We start from the raw sequence: 27,878 nt of genomic DNA on the forward strand, positions 1-27,878 counted from the left end.
TAATTCTCTGTAATTCAGCTAGTGCACTGACACTTTTCTTTCTTCTGACCATGTGTAGTCTTACCATGGCCATTCACGAATTCGCAGTACTTACACACATTGCAGCTCCTTCTGACCATGTGTAGTGTTACCATGGCCATTCTTGTATCCGAAGTACTTACACACATTGCAGCTTCTTCCCACGCTGTGCCCCTGGCTGTGCACATGCCAAGTCTGTGTCCTGGAGTCCCGGCCCTCTGCGTCCATGTATCCGTGGTAACGCCAGGTACTCTGTCCCTGTGCGTCTGGTCATGTGACTCGGAGACCAGAACTTCCGGGTCCTCCCGACTGCGCACGCGTCGCTTACACCCGGGCCATGGCGATTGGAACACATACACTTTATAAACCTCTCTGAAACCTGTAATAACCACCCCCTGACAAAGGAAGTTCTCCGAAACGCGCGTCGGGGCGCACAGGCACGGGACTCCGCATACCTTCCAGGTACAATTTTCACACACACATATATATATATATATATATATATATATCGCTGCAATATCACTATCATTGCGAGTACACCTTATTTAACATACTCATTAGGGATTTCTTATGTACATATATATATATGTATTGCTGAGATAAACCTCATTATTATCGTACACTTTGCTTATTTTTGGTGAATCTTTTTTGTATACTTTATTCAGCATAACCCTCTGGTATATTATATACCACTGTAATATCTTTTGCACTTTATGCTTACTTGTGTGAATAATTTTTTTATATATGTTTTGGTCACTGATTGACCTTGACTGATGATATTTCACAATAAGCACTGTGTTGCACTTTATTTTGACAATCTTTTACTGTATGGTGTTTAAGCTTTGTATGCACAATTTCACTTTATTATCTATTTTTTTGCTACTTTGCACAATTGGTATATATAGCTGGATAATATAGTTTATAGGCAATTGTGCACTGATTCTTCTGAGGTTACTGCTAATGATTACAATTATACAATTTATGTTTACGTTTGTAGTCCAGCCTTGCGCACTATAGTATATATATTTTAAATTTGTGTAACCATTTGCCACTTTTATAGAATAAAGGCATTTTTTTAATCCTATTGGCCTGTACGCTTCTTGGTGATTTTCATGTTCTGCATTTGCTTTGGTTAAACTCGTTTATTTAAAATGGGCAAGGCAAGGGGCAAGGGACGGGGAAGTGGACGTGATGATGATGGTGCATCCAGAGCATGAGGCCGTGGCCAAGGTGAAAGTGGACCACAACAAGGACCCACATCTTCTCGCTCAACCTTCCTGTCCCAGCTTCTATGGGACTGCAGCACACCACTATTGAAGCCAAAACAGTGTGAAACGGTTGTTGGTTGGACAGCGGATAATGCTTCCAGTCACTTAGCCAACACCACCACCACCACCATGTCTTCCACACGGTCAAGTCTGAGTAGCCGTGAGTGTGGCCTGGATATTTCTCACCCTGATTCTCCTTCCTCCCACCATGCCGAGTGCACTGAGACAACTGATCCCACACTTGGACACTCTGAAGAGGTGTTCAGTTTTCCATTTCAAGATTCTGAACTCTCGGCGGGTCAACTTGAAGTAGGGACAGATGAGATCGCATGTAGAGATGCCCAAAGCTTTGACCAGCCCCGGTCATGCGAAGGCAATGGTGGGAAAGTGTCAGAAGAGGTGGACTATGATGAGACACAATTGCCAGAAAGTCAAGAGGAGGAGCAGGGTGTCAATGTGGAAGACAAGGTGGTGGATGGCTATGTGACTGACCCAACCTGGCAGGAGGACATGCAGAGCGAGGGCAGCAGCACACAAGGGAAGGAGGCATATCACCCCAACAGGCAGGAAGAAGCAGTGTGGTGGCCACAGACAGAAAGCATGCATCAATTCCCCTATAACACCAACATGAGAGAAGTAGCCATTCCAACTGTTAGATCTTCCCGAGTCTGGTTATTTGTAAAAGACTCTGCCAATAACCCCAAACAGGCCATTTGCAGCACCTGCCATGCCTGCATCAGCAGGGGTAGCAAAACAACCAGCCTGAACACCGCCAGCATGATCAGGCACATGGTACCAAAGCACCCGACTTTGTGGGCCGATCCCCTTGCTCCAGGACCATTGCTTGCTGATCACACCACTGCTTCTTCCACTGTTTTGTGTAGAAGCCAATCCCCAGTACACCGTGCATGTGAAGATGCCTCTAGCCCTGCACCTGTTGTGGCCCACAATCAAGCAACATCATCAGCAAGCCCATCCACGTCTTTGTCCCAGCGCAGCCTTCAGCTGTCTATAACCCAGTCTTTGGAACATAAGCGGAAATACCCAGCCAACTCCCCACAGGCCACAGTCCTCAATTCTAATATTTTTCTTCTGCTTGCGCTAGAAATGCTGCATTTTAGGCTTGCTGAGACAGAAGCCTTCCACAACCTGATGGCGGCGGCCGTCCCAAGGTACTCTGTCCCTAAACGCCACTATTTCTCCCGGTGTGATGTTCAGCGGGGATGGCCTGGGGACAGGGAGGAGGAGGATGAGGAGAAGAGGAGGAAGACAGCATGGTCAGTCGTCTTGAGGTGAGTCCTGAGTCGTCGTCGGTGAGGACACGGAAGTCTTGCCTGTTAGCAGTCTGGCACGCATGGCTGACTTTATGTTGCACTGTGTTTCACGTGATCCTCGCATTATAAAAATTTTGGGTGACACTCATTACTGGTTGGTGACACTTCTAGACCCCCGCTACAAGGAGAACTTTCAATCTCTTCTACCAGAGGCAGAGAGGTGTACTAAAATGTTGCAGTACCAGAGGGCCCTTGTAGCGGAATTACTTAGAAAATTCCCATGTGAGAACGCTGGCAGCAGACGTCAGTTTGTTGTACAACCAAGGAGTCCAGGCGAGAGACAGAAGTGCAATCCAGCTCAGGCTAGCACAGGGGCAAGGGGTGCTGTCACAAGAAGTGCAATGTTTGGGAAGATGGTGAGGGAGTACCTTGCAGATTGTGCAAACATCCTCCGGGATTCCTCTGTACCTTTTAAATATTGGGTATCCAAGCTGGACACGTGATATGAACTGGCTCTCTATGCCTTGGAGGTCCTGGCCTGCCCAGCTGCTAGCATTCTGTCAGAGCGGGTTTTTAGTGCCGCTGGTGGAATTATAACAGATAAGCGCATCCGCCTGTCAACTGAAAATGCTGACAGGCTGACTCTTATAAAACTGAACAAGGACTGGATTGGGAAAGACTTCTGTACACCACCAAGTGAAAAGAGAGAAACATAACCTCAAATACATTCTCTCTTTTGGGGAGGTGTATTCTCATGCACTTCTTCACAACCAGACATGGGTATACGCTTCCACATTTGGTCTGTTTGTTGTTATCCTCCTCCTTATCCTCATCCTCATCATTCAGAACCACTAGATTACCAGGGTGAATGTGCTCTTTCCTGTTATAGGCCGGTGATTTTTGGGCAAGGGGGCTGAGATGGCACTCTTTTATTTTTTTTAAAAAGGACCCCACATTGGGGAATTGGGCATGAGATTACATTGGGCCTACTTCTTCATTCCGTCTCCTGCAATGTGTCCTTTAACTGCTACTAGATCACCAGGGCGAACGTGCTCACTACTGTTATAAGCCGATGAATTTTTGGCAAGGGGCCTGTGATGGCACTAGTCTATTTGTGAAAAGGTACCCCCATTGGGGAATTGTTTGGCAGCTCATGCACTCCCTTTTAAGTCTCAGTGACCCACATCACTATATTGGGCTTACTTCTGAACTCTGTCTCCTACAATGTCTCTTGTTTAACTGCCACTAGATCACCAGGGTGAATGTGCTTTGTACTGTTATAGGCCGGTGAAGTTTGGCAAGGGGCCTGCAATGGAACTAGTCTATTTAAAAAAAAAGGTACCCCCACTGGGGAATTGTTTGGCAGATCATGCACTGCATTGCAAGTCTCAGAGACACACACCACTACATTGGGCCTAATTCTTAGCTCTGTCTCCTGCAATGTCTCTTCTTTAACTGCCACTAGATCACCAGGGTGAACGTGCTTTGTACTGTTATAGGCTGGTGAAGTTTGGGCAAGGGGAGCTGTGATGGCAATAGTAAATTTTTAAAAAATGTACCCAACATTGGTGAAACCACATCCTTGTTGGCAAACACTTCATAACATTTGTGTACCTTAAAGAGCTCACTTGAAAAGCTGCTTTTTGTGTTGCCTGGTTGCTCACATTGGACACAATACGCTTCATATAAATTTGATAAAGCAATTCTGTTAGTTTGGCTCAGTAGTTCATTAAAAATATAACTTTTTCCACTATATTAGTTTCTCTCCTTGAGAGCCATAACTTTGGCTGCCTCAAATGTACAAATGGTGAATATACAAATGGTGATTTGTAACCAAGATTGAAATACGGCATACCGAATACATTCAAACAATCACATGGCTGCATTTCTTGTAAAATATTTACAAATGTGACAGACAATGCTCATAGTGACACAGTCTTGAGAAACAGTTCTAAGCCTCTATATGTTTGCTGTTTGTCATTGTAAAACATTAAAGTTTACTGAAACTATCCCTGTGGTGGTTTGATCTAAATCCTCGTGGCTTTTATATTATAGGGGTTTATGGCCCCTCCTCTGATGACTCCATGATATCTCAGTTTCATCCAACCTTGAAAGTGGCCACTTGAAGGTCTGGGTGAAACTAGAGTTACTACATAGTGTTCGTCACTATATAAGTCCAGAGAAACATGACTAAGACAGATGCCAAAACTGGGGTACCTGTACATGTACAGTGTGCTGATACCTGCATAATTGGGGATGCCCATGCAGTGGAGGTAATCTTCCAGGGGTTCTCAGTCTTGGTGTTGCTTCTTTGATATTCCAGACAGATGATGTTTAAAAGTCTCTTGGTGATGATCTAACTATACTGTATGTAGTTGTTAATCTTCATATATTTAATCACTATATTTATGTAATCCTTATATGTATTTATTAACCTTTGTATGTTAACATATACAAAAGTGTACGCACTCACACTATTCAATCATACTATTCCTTGAATTTTGTAGTTTGCAATAAAATTGCATTGTATTGCAAGTATTAGCCTTTTTTAAAGCCGTATCTGAACCTTAGTGTTAAAAACATGGCAAATTAAATTGCCAAATTCTCCTGTAAATAATTCTGCAAAGAGGGAACTATCATACCATTAAAAAATACGAGTAGATTTTCATGGGCCCATCCAGTATGTGGGTTCTAAGGCGTAATGGGGTGCATATAACTGACTATGCAGTAGGGCTCGCCTTGCTGCCAATGTGTAAAACAAAGGAGTACGGAGTACAAAACGCATATTGTGAAGTGGATTTTCCTGGGCCCATCCAGTATGTGGGTTCCAAGGCCTAATGGGGTGCATATGACTTTGCAGGGCTGGCCTTGCTGCCAATGTGTAAAACAAAGGAGTACCGGAGTACAAAATGCATATTGTGAAGTGGATTTTCCTGGGCTCTTCCAGTATGTGGGTTCAAAGGCTTATTGGGGTTCATATGAATTGGTAGCAGGGAAGGCCTTGAATTCAACTTTTTCAGGAGTCCCCCTGGACATCTTATGACAGGGGTATTGTGATGCGTCATAATTCTTGGCAGCCCATCCACTCACAGCATAGGCTACAACAGCTTAGGAGATCCACAGTTTAATAATGGCCCTTTAAGAAGATTAATGCCGCCTATGCACAAGTAAAAATAGGCTCTGTGACTTTAAGAGTCCGTCCTTCATAAATGAAACAAGATCTAAGATCTAAGGGTCTGCTTATGTGTGACACACCACATGGCCAGCTAGGGTTGTTACATGTTACAATGACATTTCCCAGTGAATGCATTTGTAGTGGCTGAAAGCAATGTTAAAGTTGATAAATAATTCAAAAACGCTGCATCTGAAATAAGCCTAAGTGGGGGAGGAAATTTTCGGTCTGGGGTTAAATATTTGGCCTTGCAGGCAAGTCATTAACCTGCCAAGGAGGTACATTGACATATTTCCAAGCAAAACCCCTCGTTTTGATTTAGTTTTAACCCCTTCCCGACCCATGACGCCACGTAGGCGTCATGAAAGTCGGTGCCAATCCGACCCATGACGCCTATGTGGCGTCATGGAAAGATCGCGTCCCTGCAGGCCGGGTGAAAGGGTTAACTCCCATTTCACCCGATCTGCAGGGACAGGGGGAGTGGTAGTTTAGCCCAGGGGGGGTGGCTTCACCCCCCCCCCCCCCCCCGTGGCTACGATCGCTCTGATTGGCTGTTGAAAGTGAAACTGCCAATCAGAGCGATTTGTAATATTTCACCCATTATAACGGGTGAAATATTACAATCCAGCCATGGCCGATGCTGCAATATCATCGGCCATGGCTGGAAATACTAATGTGCCCCCACCGATCGCCCCCCCAGCCCTCCGATCTGCCGGGTACACTGCCCCGCTCCCCTCCGTCCTGTGCTCCGCTCCCCCCGTGCTCTTGTCCGCTCACCCCCGTGCTCCAATCACCCTCCCCGTGCTCCATTCACCCCCCCTGCACTCCGATCCACCCCCCCGTGCTCCGTTCCACCCCCCGTGCTCCGTTCCACCCCCCCATGCTCCGTTCCACCCCCCAGTGCTCCGTTCCACACCTCCCGCGTTCCGATCCACCACCCCCGTGCTCCGATCCCCCCCGTGCTCCCCCCCACCCCATCATACTTACCGGTCCTGCCGAGGTCCGTCCGTCTTCTCCCTGGGCGCCGCCATCTTCCAAAATGGCGGGCGCATGCGCAGTGCGCCCGCCGAATCTGCCGGCCGGCAGATTCGTTCAAAGTGCATTTTGATCACTGAGATAGATTATATCTCAGTGATCAAAATAAAAAAATAATAAATGACCCCCCCCTTTGTCACCCCCATAGGTAGGGACAATAAAAAAATAAAGAATTTTTTTTTTCCACTAATGTTAGAATAGGGTTAGGGGTAGGGGTAGGGTTAGGGGTAGGGTTAGGGGTAGGGTTAGGGGTAGGGGTAGGGTTGGGGTAGGGTTAGGGGTAGGGTTAGGGGTAGGGGTAGGGTTAGGGGTAGGGTTAGGGCTAGGGGTAGGGTTAGGGGTAGGGTTAGGGTTTCGGTATGTGCACACGTATTCTGGTCCTCTGCGGATTTTTCCGCTGCGGATTTGATAAATGCGCAGTGCTAAACCGCTGCGGATTTATCGCGGATTTACCACGTTTTTTCTGCGCCTTTCACTGCGGTTTTACAACTGCGATTTTCTATTGGAGCAGTTGTAAAACCGCTGCGGAATCCGCAGAAAGAAGCGACATGCTGCGGAATGTAAACTGCTGCGTTTCCGTGCAGTTTTTCTGCAGCATGTGTACAGCGATTTTTGTTTCCCATAGGTTTACATTGAACTGTAAACTCATGGGAAACTGCTGCAGATCCGCAGCGTTTTCCGCAGTGTGTGCACATACCTTTAGAATTGGGCTATGTGCACACGGTGCGGATTGGCGGCTGCGGATTCGCAGCAGTGTTCCATCAGGTTTACAGTACCATGTAAACCTATGGAAAACCAAATCCGCTGTGCCCATGGTGTGGAAAATACCGCGCGGAAACGCTGCGTTGTATTTTACGCAGCATGTCAATTCTTTGTGCGGATTCCGCAGCGTTTTACACCTGTACCTCAATAGGAATCCGCAGGTGAAATCCGCACAAAAAACACTGGAAATCCGCGGAAAATCCGCAGGTAAAACGCAGTGCCTTTTACCCGTGGATTTTTCAAAAATGATGCTGAAAAATCTCACACGAATCCGCAACGTGGGCACATAGCATTAGGGTTAGGGTTGTGGTTAGGGTTGTGATTAGGGTTACGGCTACAGTTGGGATTAGGGTTAGGGGTGTGTTGGGGTTAGTGTTGGAGGTAGAATTGAGGGGTTTCCACTGTTTAGGCACATCAGGGGTCTCCAAACGCAACATGGCGCCACCATTGATTCCAGCCAATCTTGTATTCAAAAAGTCAAATGGTGCTCCCTCACTTCCGAGCCCCGACGTGTGCCCAAACAGCGGTTTACCCCCACATATGGGGTACCAGCATACTCAGGATAAACTGGACAACAACTTTTGGGGTGAAATTTCTCCTGTTACCCTTGGGAAAATAAAAAAATGCTTGCTAAAACATCATTTTTGAGGAAAGAAAAATTATTTTTTATTTTCACGGCTCTGCGTTGTAAACGTCTGTGAAGCACTTGGGGGTTCAAAGTGCTCACCACATATCTAGATAAGTTCCTTGGGGGGTCTAGTTTCTAAAATGAGGTCACTTTAGGGGGGTTTCTACTGTTTAGGCACACCAGGGGATCTGCAAACGCAACGTGACGCCCGCAGACCATTCCATCAAAGTCTGCATTTCAAAAGTCACTACTTCCCTTCTGAGCCCCGACGTGTGCCCAAACAGTGGTTTACCCCCACACATGGGGTATCAGCGTACTCAGGAGAAACTGGACAATAACTTTTGGGGTCCAATTTCTCCTGTAACCCTTGGGAAAATAAAAAATTCTGGGCTAAATAATTATTTTTGAGGAAAGAAAACGTATTTATTATTTTCACGGCTCTGCATTATAAACTTCTGTGAAGCACTTGGGGGTTCAAAGTGCTCACCACACATCTAGATAAGTTCCTTTTGGGGTCTAGTTTCCAAAATGGGGTCACTTGTGGGGGGTTTCTACTGTTTAGCCACATCAGGGGCTCTGCAAACGCAACGTGACGCCCGCAGAGCATTCCATCAAAGTCTGCATTTCAAAACGTCACTACTTCACTTCCGAGCCCTGCCGTGCGCCCAAACAGTGGTTTACCCCCACATATGGGGTATCAGCGTACTCAGGAGAAACTGGACAACAACTTTTGGGGTGAAATTTCTCCTGTTACCCTTGGGAAAATAAAAAATTGCAGGCTAAAAGATCATTTTTGAGAAAATAATTTTTATTTTTTATTTTCATGGCTCTGCGTTATAAACTTCTGTGAAGCACTTGGGGGTTCAAAGTCATCACCACACATCTAGATAAGTTCCTTTCGGGGTCTTGTTTCCAAAATGGGGTCACTTGTGGGGGGTTTCTACTGTTTAGCCACATCAGGGGCTCTGCAAACGCAATGTGACGCCCACAGAGCATTCCATCAAAGTCTGCATTTCGAAACATCACTACTTCACTTCCGAGCCCCGGCATGTGCCCAAACAGTGGTTTACCCCCACATATGGGGTATCAGCGTACTCAGGAGAAACTGGACAACAACTTTTGGGGTCAAACTTCTCCTGTTACCCTTGGTAAAATAAAAAATTGCAGGCTAAAAGATCATTTTTGAGAAAATAATTTTTTTTTTTTTCATGGCTCTGCGTTATAAATTTCTGTGAAGCACTTGGGGGTTCAAAGTCCTCACCACACATCTAGATTAGTTTCTTTGGGGGTCTAGTTTCCAAAATGGGGTCATTTGTGGGGGATCTCCAATGTTTAGGCATACAAGGGCTCTCCAAACGTGACATGGTGTCCGCTAATGATTGGAGCTAATTTTCCATTTAAAAAGCCAAATGGCGTGCCTTCCCTTCCGAGCCCTGCCGTGCGCCCAAACAGTGGTTTACCCCCACACATGGGGTATCAGCGTACTCAGGACAAACTGGACAAGAACATTTGGGGTCCAATTTCTCCTATTACCCTTGGCAAAATAGGAAATTCCAGGCTAAAAAATCATTTTTGAGGAAAGAAAAATTATTTTTTATTTTCATGGCTCTACGTTATAAACTTCTGTGAAGCACCTGGGGGTTTAAAGTGCTCAATATGCATCTAGATAAGTTTCTTGGGGGGTCTAGTTTCCAAAATGGGGTCACTTATGGGGGAGCTCCAATGTTTAGGCACACAGGGGCTCTCCAAACGCGACATGGTGTCCGCTAACAATTGGAGCTAATTTTCCATTCAAAAAGTCAAATGGCGCGCCTTCCCTTCCGAGCCCTGCCGTGTGCCCAAACAGTGGTTTACCCCCACATATGAGGTATCGGCGTACTCGGGAGAAATTGCCCAACAAATTTTATGATCTATTTTATGCTATTGCCCATGTGAAAATGAAAAAATTGAGGCGAAAAGATTTTTTTTGTGAAAAAAAAGTACTTTTTCATTTTTACAGATCAATTTGTGAAGCACCTGAGGGTTTAAAGTGCTCACTAGGCATCTAGATAAGTTCCTTGGGGGGTCTAGTTTCCAAAATGGGGTCACTTGTGGGGGAGCTCCAATGTTTAGGCACACAGGGGCTCTACAAACGCGACATGGTGTCCGCTAACGATGGAGAAGAAAAAAATGACAAAAATATCAAAAAGACCAATAGGAGGGATCCTACGGGAAAATAGGGTACTCTGGTATAAAAAATGCCAGAAAAAATATAAATACAAATATATGGGAAAGGGCTAGGGAAGATAGATGTGCCTATCCCTACTAAATTCCCTTCCTGACAGCGGAGGTTGGCACCCTGGGATACGATATGGCGCCCCCGCTCAACGTAGACTGTCCCTAAAGTCCCTAAAAAGGAATCCCTCAAAAAAAAGCCACCACCAACAATAACACCACCAAAACAAAACAAGAAAAAAAGTGTTAAATTAAAAATGCTGCTAAATTCTGGCTAAAGATGCATTAAAGACAAAATGCAAAATTGGTAAACTCTGGCCTCTAATGTGAGCTAGAGAGTAAATAGGCAGAACACTCTGGCAAGTATAATGATACGTGGTCGATAGTATAAGACACCACAGAAACCTCTTAGAGTGCGTGGTGCAAGATGTTGGGCACCACAAGCAAAAAAAAAAAAAAAAGATAATGGATAAGTATACGTAAATTATAATACCCTCATACCACCACTGCAATATAGAGAGAGATTGGTATTATCCTCATATGTACTTTTTAGTACTTAGATAGGTCAAAAATAAAAAAAATACAGAATGCAGATCTGATAGCATAATCATCTGACAGAGTGTAAAGAGATTGGTGTGCTCTCCACACTCACCGTAAATTCCTCTCGTGGTACTGTAACGTCTATCTGACTCAAATCAATTAGGCCAAGTACTTGGATAATGTGCTCAGAGATCAATTATAGATAGATAATAGATATTTTATTTTATTGGCATTACCTGCCATACATAAACACGGAGGTTTGATGTTGTAGCCGAGCTTTCAGGGCTCATTAATGAGCGTACCTTATAGTCCAGTAACTCTTTCAACACTCAGCATAATTAGCCCGAGTAGTTAGATATCAAGATATTAATCAATGAGTTACCAGTGCAGGTTAAATAACCTCGTGGCACCAAACAGAAAACAAAAAACAAAAACAGAAAAAGAGTATCCTTGCCAGAGTAAAGAATATATATATATAAAACATGAGCAGTGGCATAAACACCTGAAATGTATATCAATCACTTGGTCATATGGGCTTTGTTAGGTGAACATAGAAAACATCCCCGCAAAAATAAGAAAAGAATGTTTCTGTTAATACAGTACTCGTATGGCTTACATGCCCAGAGAAAGCAAATAGTGACCCACTCAAGAAGACCCATGGGTCTCATGCCCACAAAAGACCGTTTTTCCTTCAAATGAAGGTATATTTAGTAGGTAGAACCCTAGACGATATTAATAGTCACTCTGTCAGGGCCAATACAAAGACCACAGTGAAGTGAAATCCAGGTGTTATTCAAGTTGTGCCTAATAGCCCATATCAACGCCAGCCAGACAGCATAAACATGTGAATAAAGAACACTTATCTCGAAGAGACAGATGTCTCATCCCTACGCGTTTCGCCCCATAAGTCAGTCCAAAAGGGGCTCATCAGGGGATTGCCATTAATAGGCACAGAAGCAGCGGGCGATGTGAGCGCTGCACGCGGTCCAGAGAAAGCTGTAATGGAAACAGCGTTCCCGCAGTATATGCCGAACACCCGGAAGTAGAGCGACCACTTCCGGGGTAACTCTAAGGTGTGCTATTGCGCATATGCAGAAAAATACAGAAGGACACTGCGCAGATGAAGCAGTGCGCATTACTAGTATGGACGAGGGCTGACAATTATATGCGCACAAAGGGAGCAGGATTGAACGCTAGTAAAGGATACACAACAATGCGCATGCACACAGCCATATCAAGGAGTCCCCTAGTGCGCATGCCCAGGTTTGTCCAATATCAAGCAAAGGGGCCCTTAGATAGTAAATAGCGATCAAAAAATGCCAGCGCTAATAAGGTGACAACTGTAGTCACCAGGAGGGTATAAAAAGAGTAAATAAACGGCATATAGATAACAATGTAGTTGCGTACACACATAAGACTAACTAGTCTAAAGACACTTTTGGAAAAAATTACAACAGTCACCAACTATGGATGACCAATAAATAGAGGGCGTCATGGTCTGTATGGACCGATATAACGTAGACAAGAGAAAACAATTCTATGCGGAATATCCCAGCTTAAATAAAACACCCAAAGTTTAATTGCTCATTCAAACCCCCCGGACTGACAGATTCCATAAGGAAGATCCATCTCGTCTCCCTTTGGATTATCTTCCTGTCCCAGTTGCCCCTTCTTTCCGATTGAGTGACCGTCTCTATGGTTTTAAAGGAGATAGATCCTACATCGCCATCATGGACCTCATTTATATGGCGTGCCACAGGGGTATCACGTTGATGTAGAATGTCCCCGATGTGTTCCCCTATCCTCACTTTAAAAGGTCTTTTAGTTTTCCCTATATAATCTAGAGGGCAAGTACATGTACACAAGTAGACGACACCTGCAGTTTTGCAGTTCGCAAAAGATCTATTATGGAAAGTTCTACCTGTAGCGGCACTGGTAAAGGTGTTACCTGTTGTAATGAATTTACAAAACTTACATGAGCCGCATCTAAACGTTCCCTGGTCCCGGCGATCAAGCCAGGTACCCACTGGTTTCGGTGTGCTGAAGTGACTATGAGACACAAAGTCCCGTACGGATCTTCCCTTCCTAAATGTCACGGAAGGGTGTGGTGAAATTATGCCGCCTATGTCAGGGTCCGCTTTTAGGATACCCCAAAACCGTTTAAGGATCCCCATGACCTTTTGATTTTGGTCGTCAAAAGTTCCAATGAGCCGTGTCATCTGATTAGTCTCATCACGGGCCTTCGGTATCAGGAGTTCAGTGCGATTACAAGCAGTTGCCTGTCTACACCCCTCATCAATGACCTGTGATGGATAACCACGCTCTCTAAATCTTTTTTTCAGATTATTGGCCTTTGATTCGAAGTCTCCCAGAGATGAACAATTTCTTTTCAATCTCAAAAATTGTCCCTTAGGGATCCCTTTTCTAAGGCTAAGGGGGTGATAGCTCTCCCAGCGTAACAGGCTATTTGATGCTGTAGATTTACGGAAAATCGAGGTGCCTAAATGTCCATCTGGACATCTAGAAATAAACAAGTCTAGAAACGAGAGCCTATCGCCCCCCACCTCACAGGTAAACTTCAGGCCAAAATTGTTGATATTCAGATGTGAAACAAAATTCTCGAAAGAGGGGCCATCCCCCGACCACAGGACGAGGATGTCATCGATATAGAGAGAGCGTGGTTATCCATCACAGGTCATTGATGAGGGGTGTAGACAGGCAACTGCTTGTAATCGCACTGAACTCCTGATACCGAAGGCCCGTGATGAGACTAATCAGATGACACGGCTCATTGGAACTTTTGACGACCAAAATCAAAAGGTCATGGGGATCCTTAAACGGTTTTGGGGTATCCTAAAAGCGGACCCTGACATAGGCGGCATAATTTCACCACACCCTTCCGTGACATTTAGGAAGGGAAGATCCGTACGGGACTTTGTGTCTCATAGTCACTTCAGCACACCGAAACCAGTGGGTACCTGGCTTGATCGCCGGGACCAGGGAACGTTTAGATGCGGCTCATGTAAGTTTTGTAAATTCATTACAACAGGTAACACCTTTACCAGTGCCGCTACAGGTAGAACTTTCCATAATAGATCTTTTGCGAACTGCAAAACTGCAGGTGTCGTCTACTTGTGTACATGTACTTGCCCTCTAGATTATATAGGGAAAACTAAAAGACCTTTTAAAGTGAGGATAGGGGAACACATCGGGGACATTCTACATCAACGTGATACCCCTGTGGCACCCCATATAAATGAGGTCCATGATGGCGATGTAGGATCTATCTCCTTTAAAACCATAGAGACGGTCACTCAATCGGAAAGAAGGGGCAACTGGGACAGGAAGATAATCCAAAGGGAGATGAGATGGATCTTCCTTATGGAATCTGTCAGTCCGGGGGGTTTGAATGAGCAATTAAACTTTGGGTGTTTTATTTAAGCTGGGATATTCCGCATAGAATTGTTTTCTCTTGTCTACGTTATATCGGTCCATACAGACCATGACGCCCTCTATTTATTGGTCATCCATAGTTGGTGACTGTTGTAATTTTTTCCAAAAGTGTCTTTAGACTAGTTAGTCTTATGTGTGTACGCGACTACATTGTTATCTATATGCCGTTTATTTACTCTTTTTATACCCTCCTGGTGACTACAGTTGTCACCTTATTAGCGCTGGCATTTTTTGATCGCTATTTACTATATAAGGGCCCCTTTGCTTGATATTGGACAAACCTGGGCATGCGCACTAGGGGACTCCTTGATATGGCTGTGCGCATGCGCATTGTTGTGTATCCTTTACTAGCGTTCAATCCTGCTCCCTTTGTGCGCATATAATTGTCAGCCCTCGTCCATACTAGTAATGCGCACTGCTTCATCTGCGCATTGTCCTTCTGTATTTTTCTGCATATGCGCAATAGCACACCTTAGAGTTACCCCGGAAGTGGTCGCTCTACTTCCGGGTGTTCGGCATATACTGCGGGAACGCTGTTTCCATTACAGCTTTCTCTGGACCGCGTGCAGCGCTCACATCGCCCGCTGCTTCTGTGCCTATTAATGGCAATCCCCTGATGAGCCCCTTTTGGACTGACTTATGGGGCGAAACGCGTAGGGATGAGACATCTGTCTCTTCGAGATAAGTGTTCTTTATTCACATGTTTATGCTGTCTGGCTGGCGTTGATATGGGCTATTAGGCACAACTTGAATAACACCTGGATTTCACTTCACTGTGGTCTTTGTATTGGCCCTGACAGAGTGACTATTAATATCGTCTAGGGTTCTACCTACTAAATATACCTTCATTTGAAGGAAAAACGGTCTTTTGTGGGCATGAGACCCATGGGTCTTCTTGAGTGGGTCACTATTTGCTTTCTCTGGGCATGTAAGCCATACGAGTACTGTATTAACAGAAACATTCTTTTCTTATTTTTGCGGGGATGTTTTCTATGTTCACCTAACAAAGCCCATATGACCAAGTGATTGATATACATTTCAGGTGTTTATGCCACTGCTCATGTTTTATATATATATATTCTTTACTCTGGCAAGGATACTCTTTTTCTGTTTTTGTTTTTTGTTTTCTGTTTGGTGCCACGAGGTTATTTAACCTGCACTGGTAACTCATTGATTAATATCTTGATATCTAACTACTCGGGCTAATTATGCTGAGTGTTGAAAGAGTTACTGGACTATAAGGTACGCTCATTAATGAGCCCTGAAAGCTCGGCTACAACATCAAACCTCCGTGTTTATGTATGGCAGGTAATGCCAATAAAATAAAATATCTATTATCTATCTATAATTGATCTCTGAGCACATTATCCAAGTACTTGGCCTAATTGATTTGAGTCAGATAGACGTTACAGTACCACGAGAGGAATTTACGGTGAGCGTGGAGAGCACACCAATCTCTTTACACTCTGTCAGATGATTATGCTATCAGATCTGCATTCTGTATTTTTTTTATTTTTGACCTATCTAAGTACTAAAAAGTACATATGAGTGTAATGACCAGAGGTCCGAATAAGATCCAGTGAGTCACAAACCAAGACCAAGGCAGAAATCTCCAACGGTATTTACTCAAAGGCAAAATAATCAAGGTAATATGGAGAATATTAAGACAGATGCACCCCAAAGATACACTAATTCAGCAGCAGCTGAAATCACTGTGCCACTCCAAGGTCTCCTGAGAACTGTGTACTACAACAGACTAGTAAGAAATTTACCTAACAGGCAACTAAAAACAGGAACAAGTGTAAATTGAATGTAGTGTTATTAAGGGAGCCCCTGGAATGGCACATTGAGTATAACTTACACAACTCTAATATAAGATACACCTCTAAAGTAACAACTTAACACTCTGAGCAGAGATACCCGGGTATCTATAACTATGGTACCGTATCCTGAGATGGATTTCCTCTCAGGCAGGAATCCGCACAGGCTGCAGCCAGTTCATATTTTCAGCGCCAATAAGTTACAGCAAGCTCCTCTTGTCTTGTCGGCTGATGCCGAGCCCAAACGCCGGGGACTTAGTTAGTGGTCTCACGATGTAGTCTCTGCTTCTGTAGCTCCTAGGAATGCTTCCACGACAATCCGTCCGTCTCTGTATCAGCCGTCTGTCCAGACTTGGTTCTCCACTCAATGCACAGGGAATCCACAGACTTCCAAATACGTACTGGGTTCTTAGCAAAGTCTCCGTCTTTTGTTAAATAAAGGGTTAACTCCTCTCCAGGAAACGTTAGCCACAAAAAGTCTCTCAAAAGCTTCTTTTCCTCCAAAAACACTTGCAGTAAATCCACACACAGTCTCTCTTTAAGATATCACAGCAGCTTCTGCCTTTGCTTCCCGCCTTTTTCTCTCTCAGCTCTCACTTCCAAGTTTCACTTTACACCCGAGACACTAGACCCCACCCAGCAGCACACATTGTCTCTGGGAGTTTTGCATGGTCTGTTCTCTTCTGCAATAGGCAAAAACCACAGGGTCCTAGTGCCCTCTCAATGAGACTACAGTTCACCCTCTTACATGAGGATAATACCAATCTCTCTCTATATTGCAGTGGTGGTATGAGGGTATTATAATTTACGTATACTTATCCATTATCTTTTTTTTTTTTTTTTTTGCTTGTGGTGCCCAACATCTTGCACCACGCACTCTAAGAGGTTTCTGTGGTGTCTTATACTATCGACCACGTATCATTATACTTGCCAGAGTGTTCTGCCTATTTACTCTCTAGCTCACATTAGAGGCCAGAGTTTACCAATTTTGCATTTTGTCTTTAGTGCATCTTTAGCCAGAATTTAGCAGCATTTTTAATTTAACACTTTTTTTCTTGTTTTGTTTTGGTGGTGTTATTGTTGGTGGTGGCTTTTTTTTGAGGGATTCCTTTTTAGGGACATTAGGGACAGTCTACGTTGAGCGGGGGCGCCATATCGTATCCCAGGGTGCCAACCTCCGCTGTCAGGAAGGGAATTTAGTAGGGATAGGCACATCTATCTTCCCTAGCCCTTTCCCATATATTTGTATTTATATTTTTTCTGGCATTTTTTATACCAGAGTACCCGATTTTCCCGTAGGATCCCTCTATTGGTCTTTTTGATATTTTTGTCATTTTTTTCTTTTTAATTATTATATTAAAATATATTGTTTTAGGTCTTGCGTTAGTTTTTTGGTTTTTTCTTCAATTACTAGACCTTGGATATTGTGAATCTGGTTTTTTTTGGTTCTTAGTTACTAGTTATGGCAAGTTTTTTGTCGGGACCAGTCAACACCAATAAATGGCTCAATGAAGTCAGAGAAGTATTCTCTGAACATAACTCTATTATCAACCCTACTGGTACACCGTCCCTTAAATACACCTTCGTAGAACTCCTTGTGGCCTATAAAAACAACATCAAATCCTGGTGGGAGGTACAATCTTTGGAACATTATATTAAACAAAATATAGTTCCCAGAGGTCTGAGGATACAGATAACACCGGCCCTCCGCTCTAGGTCAGATACACTGATTGAGAAGTGGGAAAGAGAGTCTATTCAGTCCTCAGTGAGGTTTATGAACATTTTGTTAGAGGAAGAAAAGAGTACTCTGGAAAAAACATCTAAAATATTACAGGACCTGATTGAGGAGGCTTTAAAATATAAGACGGATCCTGACTTCCCTAACAGAGAAGCGACCCTCAAAACCTCTGTGGAGAAATTCCAGACGAATCTGAAGGATCGGAAACATAGACATTTTGTGCGGGATCTGGCAGATTTCAAAGAAAAAAGAGCGTTTGTTTTTACTAAGGACGCTCACCCCCCAGGGGATATTTCATCTTCAGACATTGAGATTTCTGATACAGAGGCTAGATCTCAAGGGGCCCGACCGAAGAATAATTACAGAGGGGGGAGTAACCCTAGGAGGGGATATAATAGGAGATGGCAACGGCTACAGGGGAAGACGAAATCAAAGAAATATGGGGGGGATGTCGCACGATATGGATGGGGCACCTACATCACAACCCTCCTCCTTGCCCTCAGTTTCTTTTTTAGAGAACAGGGATCTTCCACCATACGACTTGAGAACCAGAACACAGATGGGCCAAATAAGATAGGTTTCTCTAGTGATAGGAAACATATCGTCAATCTTTCCTCCTATGCCCTGTCTGCAGCTGAGGAATCCGTTCTTGCCTCGGGTATGTCTTTTGTACCAACTACCAGATTTGACTGTTTTCTATGGGCAAAAGATATTGACCTCTTTTTGAGAAAATTAAAATGGCGAAAAATTTTTATCAACAACGACGCTAATAGATGCTTACAGTTGGGCATCTCTCCAGACTCCCTACCAGATGTGAACCTCTTGGCAGAACTTTATGAGGAGGGGGCGAGGGGTATTGGAGAGGGTCCCTTCTCTGAATTAAAAAACAAGAGCACTCGGCTACCACCACTAGGGGATTATAAGAACATTGAGATTTTCTCGAAACTAGTGATGGATGAAATCAAAAAAATTAATCCGAGAAAGAGATGTACGGATCCGAATTTCACCTCTTCCGAGATGGCAGCCCTCAAAACCCTTGAAAAGAATACTAACATCACGATTAAGCAATCCGACAAGGGTGGAAACATTGTCATTTTGGATACCAACCAATATGTCACACTGTGTATATCTATTCTGTCGGATTCTACTACCTATGAGGTTCTGAGATGTGACCCTACGGCCACCTACTCTGAGATACTGTTGGCTATGCTGACAGAGGCTTTAGATAGCCGTCTAATATCAAAAAATGAGTTTGATTTCATGTTCCCTAAGTTTCCCACTATTGCAACATTCTACTCACTCCCAAAGATCCATAAAGGGTATACCCCTCTTAAAGGTCGCCCCATCGTTTCGGGCATTGATGCCCTGTGCCAGAATGTGAGTGTCTACCTGGATAATGTACTACGCCCCTTTGTCACAGCCCTACCATCGTACCTGAGGGATACTACTGATCTATTGAATAAGATCGAGGGTATACGAATTGATGCTGATACCATTATTGCGTCTATAGATGTTGAATCCCTATACAGTAGTATCCCCCATAATAAGGGCATTCAAGCTGTTGAGTATTTTTTGAAAACCAGGGGTACCCACCTGAGGGCCCACAACAGGATGATTGTTGACTTGTTACAATTTACTCTCGAACATAATTATTTTTTGTTCGGCGGTAAGTTCTACCACCAGCTCAGGGGCACAGCTATGGGGAGCCCTTGTGCCCCCACTTATGCTAATCTGCTCCTGGGCTGGTGGGAGGACACCGTCGTTTTCCAGGACGAGGATGTCACATGGTGCCCCAGGATTGTTTTCTGGGGGCGCTATATCGATGACATCCTCGTCCTGTGGTCGGGGGATGGCCCCTCTTTCGAGAATTTTGTTTCACATCTGAATATCAACAATTTTGGCCTGAAGTTTACCTGTGAGGTGGGGGGCGATAGGCTCTCGTTTCTAGACTTGTTTATTTCTAGATGTCCAGATGGACATTTAGGCACCTCGATTTTCCGTAAATCTACAGCATCAAATAGCCTGTTACGCTGGGAGAGCTATCACCCCCTTAGCCTTAGAAAAGGGATCCCTAAGGGACAATTTTTGAGATTGAAAAGAAATTGTTCATCTCTGGGAGACTTCGAATCAAAGGCCAATAATCTGAAAAAAAGATTTAGAGAGCGTGGTTATCCATCACAGGTCATTGATGAGGGGTGTAGACAGGCAACTGCTTGTAATCGCACTGAACTCCTGATACCGAAGGCCCGTGATGAGACTAATCAGATGACACGGCTCATTGGAACTTTTGATGACCAAAATCAAAAGGTCATGGGGATCCTTAAACGGTTTTGGGGTATCCTAAAAGCGGACCCTGACATAGGCGGCATAATTTCACCACACCCTTCCGTGACATTTAGGAAGGGAAGATCCGTACGGGACTTTGTGTCTCATAGTCACTTCAGCACACCGAAACCAGTGGGTACCTGGCTTGATCGCCGGGACCAGGGAACGTTTAGATGCGGCTCATGTAAGTTTTGTAAATTCATTACAACAGGTAACACCTTTACCAGTGCCGCTACAGGTAGAACTTTCCATAATAGATCTTTTGCGAACTGCAAAACTGCAGGTGTCGTCTACTTGTGTACATGTACTTGCCCTCTAGATTATATAGGGAAAACTAAAAGACCTTTTAAAGTGAGGATAGGGGAACACATCGGGGACATTCTACATCAACGTGATACCCCTGTGGCACGCCATATAAATGAGGTCCATGATGGCGATGTAGGATCTATCTCCTTTAAAACCATAGAGACGGTCACTCAATCGGAAAGAAGGGGCAACTGGGACAGGAAGATAATCCAAAGGGAGACGAGATGGATCTTCCTTATGGAATCTGTCAGTCCGGGGGGTTTGAATGAGCAATTAAACTTTGGGTGTTTTATTTAAGCTGGGATATTCCGCATAGAATTGTTTTCTCTTGTCTACGTTATATCGGTCCATACAGACCATGACGCCCTCTATTTATTGGTCATCCATAGTTGGTGACTGTTGTAATTTTTTCCAAAAGTGTCTTTAGACTAGTTAGTCTTATGTGTGTACGCGACTACATTGTTATCTATATGCCGTTTATTTACTCTTTTTATACCCTCCTGGTGACTACAGTTGTCACCTTATTAGCGCTGGCATTTTTTGATCGCTATTTACTATCTAAGGGCCCCTTTGCTTGATATTGGACAAACCTGGGCATGCGCACTAGGGGACTCCTTGATATGGCTGTGCGCATGCGCATTGTTGTGTATCCTTTACTAGCGTTCAATCCTGCTCCCTTTGTGCGCATATAATTGTCAGCCCTCGTCCATACTAGTAATGCGCACTGCTTCATCTGCGCAGTGTCCTTCTGTATTTTTCTGCATATGCGCAATAGCACACCTTAGAGTTACCCCGGAGGTGGTCGCTCTACTTCCGGGTGTTCGGCATATACTGCGGGAACGCTGTTTCCATTACAGCTTTCTCTGGACCGCGTGCAGCGCTCACATCGCCCGCTGCTTCTGTGCCTATTAATGGCAATCCCCTGATGAGCCCCTTTTGGACTGACTTATGGGGCGAAACGCGTAGGGATGAGACATCTGTCTCTTCGAGATAAGTGTTCTTTATTCACATGTTTATGCTGTCTGGCTGGCGTTGATATGGGCTATTAGGCACAACTTGAATAACACCTGGATTTCACTTCACTGTGGTCTTTGTATTGGCCCTGACAGAGTGACTATTAATATCGTCTAGGGTTCTACCTACTAAATATACCTTCATTTGAAGGAAAAACGGTCTTTTGTGGGCATGAGACCCATGGGTCTTCTTGAGTGGGTCACTATTTGCTTTCTCTGGGCATGTAAGCCATACGAGTACTGTATTAACAGAAACATTCTTTTCTTATTTTTGCGGGGATGTTTTCTATGTTCACCTAACAAAGCCCATATGACCAAGTGATTGATATACATTTCAGGTGTTTATGCCACTGCTCATGTTTTATATATATATATTCTTTACTCTGGCAAGGATACTCTTTTTCTGTTTTTTGTTTTCTGTTTGGTGCCACGAGGTTATTTAACCTGCACTGGTAACTCATTGATTAATATCTTGATATCTAACTACTCGGGCTAATTATGCTGAGTGTTGAAAGAGTTACTGGACTATAAGGTACGCTCATTAATGAGCCCTGAAAGCTCGGCTACAACATCAAACCTCCGTGTTTATGTATGGCAGGTAATGCCAATAAAATAAAATATCTATTATCTATCTATAATTGATCTCTGAGCACATTATCCAAGTACTTGGCCTAATTGATTTGAGTCAGATAGACGTTACAGTACCACGAGAGGAATTTACGGTGAGCGTGGAGAGCACACCAATCTCTTTACACTCTGTCAGATGATTATGCTATCAGATCTGCATTCTGTATTTTTTTTATTTTTGACCTATCTAAGTACTAAAAAGTACATATGAGGATAATACCAATCTCTCTCTATATTGCAGTGGTGGTATGAGGGTATTATAATTTACGTATACTTATCCATTATCTTTTTTTTTTTTTTTTTTGCTTGTGGTGCCCAACATCTTGCACCACGCACTCTAAGAGGTTTCTGTGGTGTCTTATACTATCGACCACGTATCATTATACTTGCCAGAGTGTTCTGCCTATTTACTCTCTAGCTCACATTAGAGGCCAGAGTTTACCAATTTTGCATTTTGTCTTTAGTGCATCTTTAGCCAGAATTTAGCAGCATTTTTAATTTAACACTTTTTTTCTTGTTTTGTTTTGGTGGTGTTATTGTTGGTGGTGGCTTTTTTTTGAGGGATTCCTTTTTTAGGGACTTTAGGGACAGTCTACTTTGAGCGGGGGCGCCATATCGTATCCCAGGGTGCCAACCTCCGCTGTCAGGAAGGCAATTTAGTAGGGATAGGCACATCTATCTTCCCTAGCCCTTTCCCATATATTTGTATTTATATTTTTTCTGGCATTTTTTATACCAGAGTACCCTATTTTCCCGTAGGATCCCTCCTATTGGTCTTTTTGATATTTTTGTCATTTTTTTCTTTTTAATTATTATATTAAAATATATTGTTTTAGGTCTTGCGTTAGTTTTTTGGTTTTTTCTTCAATTACTAGACCTTGGATATTGTGAATCTGGTTTTTTTGTCCGCTAACGATGGAGATAATTTTTCATTCAAAAAGTCAAATGGCGCTCCTTCCCTTCCAAGCCTTACCATGTGCCCAAACGGTAATTTACCCCCACATGTGAGGTATCGGTGTACTCAGGAGAAATTGCCCAACAAATTTTAGGATCCATTTTATCCTGTTGCCCATGTGAAAATGAAAAAATTGAGGCTAAAAGAATTTTTTTGTGAAAAAAAAGTACTTTTTCATTTTTACGGATCAATTTGTGAAGCACCTGGGGGTTCAAAGTGCTCACTATGCATCTAGATAAGTTCCTTGGGGCGTCTAGTTTCCAAAATGGGGTCACTTGTGGGGGAGCTCCAATGTTTAGGCACACAGGGGCTCTCCAAACGCGACATGGTGTCCGCTAACAATTGGAGCTAATTTTCCATTCAAAAAGTCAAATGGCGCGCCTTCCCTTCCGAGCCCTGCCGTGTGCCCAAACAGTGGTTTACCCCCACATATGAGGTATCGGCGTACTCGGGAGAAATTGCCCAACAAATTTTATGATCCATTTTATGCTATTGCCCATGTGAAAATGAAAAAATTGAGGCGAAAAGAATTTTTTTGTGAAAAAAAAGTACTTTTTCATTTTTACAGATCAATTTGTGAAGCACCTGAGGGTTTAAAGTGCTCACTAGGCATCTAGATAAGTTCCTTGGGGGGTCTAGTTTCCAAAATGGGGTCACTTGTGGGGGAGCTCCAATGTTTAGGCACACAGGGGCTCTACAAACGCGACATGGTGTCCGCTAACGATGGAGATAATTTTTCATTCAAAAAGTCAAATGGCGCTCCTTCCCTTCCAAGCCTTACCATGTGCTCAAACAGTAATTTACCCCCACATGTGAGGTATCGGTGTACTCAGGAGAAATTGCCCAACAAATTTTAGGATCCATTTTATCCTGTTGCCCATGTGAAAATGAAAAAATTGAGGCTAAAAGAATTTTTTTGTGAAAAAAAAGTACTTTTTCATTTTTACTGATCAATTTGTGAAGCACCTGGGGGTTCAAAGTGCTCACTATGCATCTAGATAAGTTCCTTGGGGCGTCTAGTTTCCAAAATGGGGTCACTTGTGGGGGAGCTCCAATTTTTAGGCACACGGGGGCTCTCCAAACGTGACATGGTGTCCGCTAAAGAGTGGAGCCAATTTTTCATTCAAAAAGTCAAATGGCGCTCCTTCCCTTCCAAGCCCTGCTGTGCGCCCAAACAGTGGTTTACCCCAACATATGAGGTATCAGTGTACTCAGGACAAATTGGACAACAACTTTCGTGGTTCAGTTTCTCCTTTTACCGTTGGAAAAATAAAAAAATTGTTGCTAAAAGATAATTTTTGTGACTAAAAAGTTAAATGTTCATTTTTTCCTTCCATGTTGCTTCTGCTGCTGTGAAGTACCTGAAGGGTTAATAAACTTCTTAAATGTGGTTTTGAGTACCTTGAGGGGTGCATTTTTTAGAATGGTGTCACTTTTGGGTATTTTCAGCCATATAGACCCCTCAAACTGACTTCAAATGTGAGGTGGTCCTTAAAAAAAATGGTTTTGTAAATTTCGTTGTAAAAATGAGAAATCGCTGGTCAAATTTTAACCCTTATAATTTCCTAGCAAAAAAAAATTTTGTTTCCAAAATTGTGCTGATGTAAAGTATACATGTGGGAAATGTTATTTATTAACTATTTTGTGTCACATAACTCTCTGGTTTAACAGAATAAAAATTCAAAATGTGAACATTGCGAAATTTTCAAAATTTTCGCCAAATTTCCGTTTTTATCACAAATAAACGCAGAATTTATTGACCTAAATTTACCACTAACATGAAGCCCAATATGTCATGAAAAAACAATCTCAGAACCGCTAGGATCCGTTGAAGCGTTCCTGAGTTATTACCTCATAAAGGGACACTGGTCAGAATTGCAAAAAACTGCAAGGTCTTTAAGGTCAAAATAGGCTGGGTCATGAAGGGGTTAATGTGTTTTTTTGTGGCACCGGGAAAAATGGTATGAATCTTGGAAAATATTGATTAAAGCTGTGAACTAGGAGTCAGGAATGCTTCCAGGGGCGATCCCCATGAGGTCCCTGTGTCATTTGAGCAGTGTTTACATAATTTTCAGATGTTTTTAGACCTTAAAAGGACCCCTGGGGGGGGGATCGCGATAAAAATACTCGGGTCTCCCATAGACTTACATTGGGCTCGTTGTTCTGGTCGAGTACCCGAGTATTCCAATCTGCTCGACTCGAGCAACGAGCACCCGAGCATTTTAGTGCTGGCTCATCACTACTATCTATCTATTATCTATCTATTATCTTTCTATCTATCTGTTATCTATCTGTCATCTATCTATCTATTATCTATCAATCTATCTAGCAGGAGGTGTGGAGGATTGCAGCAGCTGTGTGTAAACGAATTCCACAGTAGGTTGTGTGCACACGTTGCGGTTTTTTCGCGGTTTTTCCCTATAAAAACGCTATAAAACCGCAAAAAAAACGCATACAATAAGCATCCCATCATTTAGAATGAATTCCGCATGTTTTGTGCACATGATGCGTTTTTTTCCCCGAAAAAAAATGCATCGCGGTAAAAAACGCAGCATGTTCATTAATTTTGCAGGTTTTTTTTGCGGATTTCCCACTACAAAATGCATTGGGAAGTGTCCGGAAAAAACCGCGGCAAAAACGCGTCAAAACTGCGGCAAAAACGCGTCAAAACCACGGCAAAAACGCATGCGGATTTCTTGCAGAAAATGTCCGGTTTTTCTCAGGAATTTTCTGTGAGAAATCCTGAACGTGTGCACATAGCCTAAGGTTGAAGCTGTTAACTCGAACCCAGGGTCTTCTGTCTTGTTTGTAACCAAAACCGGTCTAGTGGACGGGGAGGTAACGAGGGGTACCGAAGAAAAAGCGAATAAGGAAAGTATTCTATCACGCCGCGCACTCCACTCACACATCTGTTTAGAAGAGGGCTTTCAGGACAACGAGAACTCAGTTCTGTCCCACAGCAAACAAAACGTGTGACCTGTCCCAGCTTCAGTCACATAGGACAGAACGCTGGCACGGGAGGCAGGGATACACTAGGATTGGAGAATCACCTGCCAGGTACTATCTTCTATTTTTTTTTTCAAATTGTTGTTATTCCACAGTGAAATTTGCAGCAAGATCCACTGTGTACAAATCTGCCTCTACTAACTACCATGTGGATACACATAGTTCATATTTGGTGCTAATTTCATGCACAAATTTGTGTGTTTCCGCTTTTAAACTTGCTTCAGGTTTTTAAAAGGAAACCGTCATCTGAAAAAAAGATATTTACCTGCAGTCCTGATGCTAATCTTGCATTTAATTGCCATTCTAAACATGTGACTAGTTAGAGGTTTAGATGCAGATAAAATACATATAACAGACAAATCCGATTTAAACTATAGGTTCGTTTCTGATGAGCGCTTCCTTTTAAGTAAAGTGCAAATGCTACTAAATTGTGGAGTTTCTTTCAAACATGATTCACTAATCAGGATGTGTCACATGTAAAGCGCCATGGAATAAATGGCACTATAATAATAAATAATAATAATAATAATGTGCAGCGAACAGTAACAGCAGTGATGATTCCCAGGTGACCTCTCACTGCTCAGGGGAACGAGGCATCAAAGCTGTATACAAGTGCTAGCACTAGCGCTTCATCGCATGCTCAGCCTGAACAGTGAGAGGGGCCTACAGGAAGAAGGAATAGATAAGACATTCACTAATCAGGATGTGCAGCGAGCAGTAAGAGCAGTCATGATTACCTGACAACCCCTCACTGCTCAAGGGAACATGGCATCAGAGCTGTATACAGGTGTCTAGCACTAGCGCTTCATCGCATGCTCAGCCTGAACAGTGAGAGGGGCCTACAGGAAGAAGGAATTGAAAAGACATTCACTAGTCAGGATGTGCAGCAAGCAGTAAGAGCAGTTATGATTACCTGACAACCCCTCACTGCTCAAGGGAACAAGGCATCAGAGCTGTATACAGGTGTCTAGCACTAGCGCTTCATCGCATGCTCAGCCTGAACAGTGAGAGGGGCCTACAGGAAGAAGGAATAGATAAGACATTCACTAATCAGGATGTGCAGCGAGCAGTAAGAGCAATGATGATTCCCAGGTGTCCTCTGACTGCTCAGAGGAACAAGGCATCAGAGCTGTATACAGGTGCTTAGCACTAGCGTTTCATCGCATGCTCAGCCTGAACAATAAAAGGGGCCTACTGGGAGGAGGAATATATAAGAGAAGATGTGTGCATAATTGACTGTAGAACTACTACAGGTCATGTCCAGGGAATACACCAGAACAGCAAAGTCTGAGGACTCTTTATTGCTGTACAAAGAATGTGTTTGCAAACAATAATGTATTTTCATTTGTAAAGCAACTGGCCAATATCTAAATCTTGGTACAAAACCATTACATTTTAAAGCAGTGTACATTTTACTTATGCTTAGTTCTCGTCATGACCATTGCAATGATAAAATGGCTTCAAGTTACCGTAGCCTTTCACACTTACCATACATGCGTGCATCAGCACACAGATTACTGATGCCAGCTGAGGTCTTTGCCGGGAATGCAATAGATTGGCAGGTGACCCAAGTATTGAAATAAATGTAGACTGGAACGGCTGAGCAGGCAAAGATTAAGATCCACAAGATGGTGACAGCGTATGTAACACCAACAAACTATATGGAAATGGCAAAACACGTGCATGTTACTACACAGAAAACATACAACTGGACATGCAGAACA

The 27,878-nt window shown here is 43.4% G+C and overlaps 1 protein-coding gene across 3 annotated transcripts in view; it reads right to left on the bottom strand.

The window, feature by feature from the left end:
* The window catches only part of PLP1 (proteolipid protein 1), a 183,975-nt gene that overhangs the window by 53,741 nt on the left and 102,356 nt on the right, over window positions 1-27,878 (bottom strand). For all 3 annotated transcript variants that reach the window (XM_069748664.1, XM_069748665.1, XM_069748666.1), the window contains exon 4: window positions 27,643-27,811. In XM_069748664.1, coding sequence (XP_069604765.1) covers window positions 27,643-27,811 — 169 coding nt within the window. The remainder of the gene's footprint in view (window positions 1-27,642; window positions 27,812-27,878) is intronic.

This window comes from Ranitomeya imitator, chromosome 2 (assembly GCF_032444005.1).
Source record: "Ranitomeya imitator isolate aRanImi1 chromosome 2, aRanImi1.pri, whole genome shotgun sequence".
NCBI classification, from domain to species: domain Eukaryota; kingdom Metazoa; phylum Chordata; class Amphibia; order Anura; family Dendrobatidae; genus Ranitomeya; species Ranitomeya imitator.